General features: G+C 57.1%; 1 protein-coding gene across 1 annotated transcript in view; it reads right to left on the bottom strand.

Annotated features, from left to right (window-relative positions):
- Positions 1-5349, bottom strand: part of SCARA5 (scavenger receptor class A member 5) — a 27587-nt gene that overhangs the window by 14591 nt on the left and 7647 nt on the right. Inside the window, exon 3 of the mRNA XM_031065018.1 lies at positions 2650-2726. Within this exon, the coding sequence (XP_030920878.1) occupies positions 2650-2726 (77 nt within the window). The remainder of the gene's footprint in view (positions 1-2649; positions 2727-5349) is intronic.

Raw genomic sequence — 5349 nt, 5'->3', positions numbered from 1 at the left:
CCTCCAATCCCAGCGGGATGAGGCATTTCCTGAGGGATGGGACCGTCCTGTCACCTTTGGGACCTGCTGGGATCCAGCACATCCCACCCAGGGATCCACCGGGCAGATCCCGGGAATTCTCCCTCGTGGTGACTCCCAGGACGGGAGCCACCAAAAACCCCCAAAACTCCCAAAGTCTCCCAAAACTCCTCCTCGTTGTCCTTCCCCAGCCACGGGAGGCGCTTGGAGCAATCCTTGGATGCTGGAGAGGAGCCTGGGGACCTTCCCAAGCTGCCACCGCCCAATTCCAGGATCCAGGATAGCCGAGGATTTGAGGGGAAGGAAAAGGGCCCCCCCAGAAAGGCAGGCAGGGAATGGCTCGGGCAAATCCAGCCGGGAACAGGACGGACTCACCCAAGGACATCTGGAGCTGGGATGAATCCAGCTGGGCACGAGGCCCCAGGAATTATCCATGGGATGGGAGGAGAGGGAAGTTTGGGGTGCCAGGAATGTGTCAGGGCTGATAAATCCGGCGCCGGCCCTTGGGGAGGGGTTTGGTTTTGGGATAATGCGATTCCAGGGCTCCGCGACGGGTCCCACCCTGGGTGGCTTCATCCCAGAGCAGGTGACGTCATTCCCATGGACGGGGAGGGAAAAGCGGGATCTGAGGAGCGGGGAAATAGGGAAATATCAAAGTGATTGGGGCAGGGTGATCCCAGCATCCCAAAACATCCCAAAAATGGGGATGGGGAGCCAAGGTCACCCAGGGATGAGGGGCAGCACCCCAGGAGCGGTTGGCGTTCCAGGGGGATGGATCTCCTGGGGATCCACCACATCCATCCTCTCTGGCTCGGCAGCTGGAAAAGGGGAACAAGTGCCTTGGCACCAGCCCTGGCCTTTCCAGCTGGAATTCCAGCAAAATATATCCCTCGTCCTGCAAAAAGGCTCAAATCCCAAGAGCTGAAAATAATCGGGACACAAAACGGTGGGAAGAAGGAATTTGAAGAGAAAAATAACAGGGGGGAAAAAAATATCCCTGGGATGAGAGAAAACAGGGCAGGGAGAGGCTGGGAAGGGTCATTCCCACCCATCCAGGGGGAGGACTGGGAAATGTTTTCCGAGAAATCCCAAAAGCCGGGAATTTGGGAAGCTGAGATCCAGGCAGGGATCTGGGAGCTGGAAAAGGGGCAGGAAGAGCAGAGATGTGTTTTAATGGATCAGGAATTGGGATCTGGGAATGCTCTGCGGGAATCCGTGGGATCCGGAGAGGGATCTGGAGTGGGATCTGGAGTGGGATCTGGAGTAGGATCCTGAGAGGGATCTGGAGTGGGATCTGGAGTGCGATTTGGAGTGGGATCTGGAGAGGGATCTGCAGTGGGATCCGGAGAGGGATCTGGAGTGAAATTTGGAGTGGGATCCAGAGTGGGCTCTAGAGTGGGCTCTGGAGTGGGCTCTGGAGTGGGATCTGCAGTGGGATCTGGAGTGGGATCTGGAGTGGGATCTGGAGTGGGATCCGGAGTGGGATCCTGGAATTCCAGCTGGAAGCACCGGGAATGAGCGACAGCCCGCGGGGTCTCCGCAGGAGCAGCAGTTGGAAAATGGAGCGGGAGCTGCTCCCAACCTCCCGCTCCGCCCTGGAGCTCGCGCTGGGATCTCCTGGGTTTCTCCGTGGGGTTCCCCCGCCCTGGCACGGCATTCCCAGAGAAGCTGCGGCTGCCCCTGGATCCCTGGAAGTGTCCGAGGCTGGGAGCGGCCTGGGACAGCGGGAGGTGTTGGAGTAGGAACGGGATGGGATTTTAGCGCCCTTCCCACCCAAACAGCTCCGGGATTTGGGAATGGCTGAGGGTGGGGAAAGGAGGAGAGGATGGGATGCGGGAGGTTGGGGTTTTTCCTGGCAGCTTCGAGGGAACCTTGGGAGCTTCCTTCCGAATCATGGATGGGGAATATTCCCTGGAGAGTCCAAGGGGATGGAGACACCTGAGCAGGGATGGATGGGGGTGGATCTGGGACCTTCCTGACCGGAGAGACCTGCAGGGGCTGGAGCGTGTCCAGGGCAGGGAACGGAGCTGGGAAGGGAATGGAGCCCCAGGAGGGGCTGGGGGAGCTGGGAAGGGGCTCAGCCTGGAGCAAAGGAGGCTCGGGGGGGACCTTTTCCCTCTCCACATCTCCATGAGCGGTTGGAGCCGGCTGGGAGTTGGGATCTGCTCCCAAGAAACAAGAAACAGGATGAGGAAAGGTCCCCAGGCTGTGCCAGGGAAGGTTTGGTTGGATATTGGGAACAATTCCTTCGTGGAAAGGGCTGCGAAGGGCTGGAACAGGCCCAGGGTGGTTTGGAGTCCCCATCCCTGGTGGGATTAAAATCCACGTGGATTTGGGGGAGACATGGATCAGTGGTGGTGACCAGCTGGACTCCATGACCTTGGAGAGCCTTTCCAACCTCAACAACTCCGCTGGAGCTGTTCTCCAAGTGGAGAATCCAGGGATTCTCCAACCCCTGACCCCCCACAGACACATCCCATGGGGACCATTCCCAATCCCACCACTCACCCCGGATCACGGACATGTTCCAGAGCATTCCCATCGCGCACACTGGATCACAGAGATGTTCCGGAGCGTTCCCACCACTCACCGTGGATCATGGAGATGTTCTGGAGTGTTCCCACCACTCACCCCGGATCACGGAGATGTTCCGGAGCGTTCCCACCACCCACCCCGGGTTACGGAGATGTTCCGGAGTGTTCCCACCACTCACCATGGATCATGGAGATGTTCTGCAGCATTCCCCTGGATCATGGAGACATTCTGGAGCGTTCCCACCACTCACCCCGGATCACAGAGATGTTCTGGAGCATTCCCACCACTCACCGTGGATCATGGAGATGTTCTGGAGTGTTCCCACCACCCACCCCAGATCATGGAGATGTTCCGGAGCATTCCCACCACTCACCCCAGATCACGGAGATGTTCTGGAGCATTCCCCCGGATCATGGAGACATTCCGGAGTGTTCCCACCACTCACCCCGGATCACAGAGATGTTCCGGAGCATTCCCACCACTCACCATGGATCATGGAGATGTTCTGGAGTGTTCCCACCACTCACCCCGGATCACGGAGATGTTCCAGAGCATTCCCATCGCGCACACTGGATCACGGAGATGTTCCGGAGCGTTCCCACCACTCACCGTGGATCATGGAGATGTTCTGGAGTGTTCCCACCACTCACCCCGGATCACGGACATGTTCCAGAGCATTCCCATCGCGCACACTGGATCACGGAGATGTTCCGGAGCGTTCCCACCACTCACCGTGGATCATGGAGATGTTCTGGAGTGTTCCCACCACTCACCCCGGATCACGGACATGTTCCAGAGCATTCCCATCGCGCACACTGGATCACGGAGATGTTCCGGAGCGTTCCCACCACTCACCGTGGATCATGGAGATGTTCTGGAGTGTTCCCACCACTCACCCCGGATCACGGACATGTTCCAGAGCATTCCCATCGCGCACACTGGATCACGGAGATGTTCCGGAGCGTTCCCACCACTCACCGTGGATCATGGAGATGTTCTGGAGTGTTCCCACCACTCACCCCGGATCACGGACATGTTCCAGAGCATTCCCATCGCGCACACTGGATCACGGAGATGTTCCGGAGCGTTCCCACCACTCACCAGGGACACTGGGGTGGAGGAGGGTGGTGGGAGGTCAGGAGGAGCCCTGGGGTGTCCTCCCGAGGACATTCCCGGTTCCTCGGTGCCTGCAGGGGAAATTCCCGGCCCACGAGGTTCCCCCCATGCAAGGAATCCAAGGCTGGAGAAGGAGGGTGGGTGCTGGAGAAGGGCTGGAGGGTCCTGGGATGGTTTGGGTGGGGAGGAACCGAAAACTCATCCCATTCCACATGGACAGGGACACCTCCCACCATCCCAGGGTGCTCCAAGCCCATCCAACCTTTCCTGAGACATTCCCAGGGATCCAGGGATTCTCTGGGAACCCCAGCCCAGCCAGGAATCCCTTCCCAAGATCCCACCATCCCAAGCTCCCCTTTCCCACTGGAAGCCATTCCCTGCCTCCTGCCCCTCCATCCTTCATCCCAAATCCCAGCTCTCCTGGAGCCCCTTGGGGATCAGGAAGCGGCTCCAAGGATTCCCTGGATCCCATTTTTTTTTCCCCTTGGAGCTGCATCCCACATATTTCTCTGCTGGGACAGAATTCCAGCCTGGATCCATCCCAGCAGCTCCAGAAGGTCCCGGGATGGTTTGGGTGGGAAGGGACCTTCAATCCCATCCCATCCCAACCCCGACACCTCCCCCTGTCCCTCCAAGCCCTGTCCAGGCTGGAATCAGCTTCTTCCAGGCATCTTCCCAATCCCTGTTCCTGAATCCCACAGTTTGTCCCGGAATTCCATCCGGGATTCTCCTCCTGGGACAGCGCGGGGTTTGGTCCCCTCCGCTCATCCCGGTTTGTCCCCGGAATCCCTGGACGGGATCTGAGGGGTTGGGGGCGCTCGGGTGGAGCAGATCCCACGGGAAGGATGGGAAAACCACGGGGGAAAACATTCCCTGCGGGAAAAACGTCGGGATGTTTGGGGATCTTGTTGTGATTTATGAACCTCCCAGAGGGAACAGCCCCAAGTTTTGCCGGGGAAAGTTCCGGTCGGAATTCGGAACGATTCCCTCACGGAAAAGGCTGTGCAGGGGCTGGCTGGGAATTCCAGGCATTGCCAAGGGGCTTTGCCATCCGCGCACTCACCAAAATTCGGGAAAGGGGAGGCAGGAGCCCGGGGATGTGCCAGGATAATTCCTACAGGGGTTTAAATGTGGATCAGGGGAATGGTTGGGCTCCAGGGCGCCCAAGGAGTTTTCCAACCTCAACAATTCCACAATTCCATGAAAATGTTGGGGATTGGAGCGCCAGCCACAGGCCCAGAGGCTTTTTAGTGGATTGGGGGGACCGAGGGTGGGGATACGGGGAATGGGAAACTCCAGCCCCGGAGAGGAAAACATCCCGTTCCCGGTGGGAATTTTTTAAAAATTCTTTTGGGATTTTTATGGGTTTAAATGGTTTTTTAATGGGGTTTTTGGGGGGGGTTCGGGGTTTTTCTGGGGGGATTTTTTTTTTAATTCTTTGGGGTTTCTGACAGGTTTTTAGGGTTTTTTGGGGGTTTGGGGGGATTTTTTTGGAATTCTTTGGAGTTTTTTATGGGGCTTTGGGGTGTTTTGGGGTTTTTTGGGGGATTCTTTTTAGAATTATTTGGGGTTTTTTTAATTCTTTGGGGCTTTTAAATGGGTTTTTAATGGGTTTTGGGGGGGTTTTCTTAAATTTTTTGGATTTTTAAAAAATTCTTTGGTGGTTTTTTATGGGTTTTG

The sequence above is a fragment of the Geospiza fortis genome, unplaced genomic scaffold, assembly GCF_000277835.1.
Source record: "Geospiza fortis unplaced genomic scaffold, GeoFor_1.0 scaffold509, whole genome shotgun sequence".
NCBI lineage: Eukaryota > Metazoa > Chordata > Aves > Passeriformes > Thraupidae > Geospiza > Geospiza fortis.
This window is presented reverse-complemented; position numbering and strand designations above follow the sequence as displayed.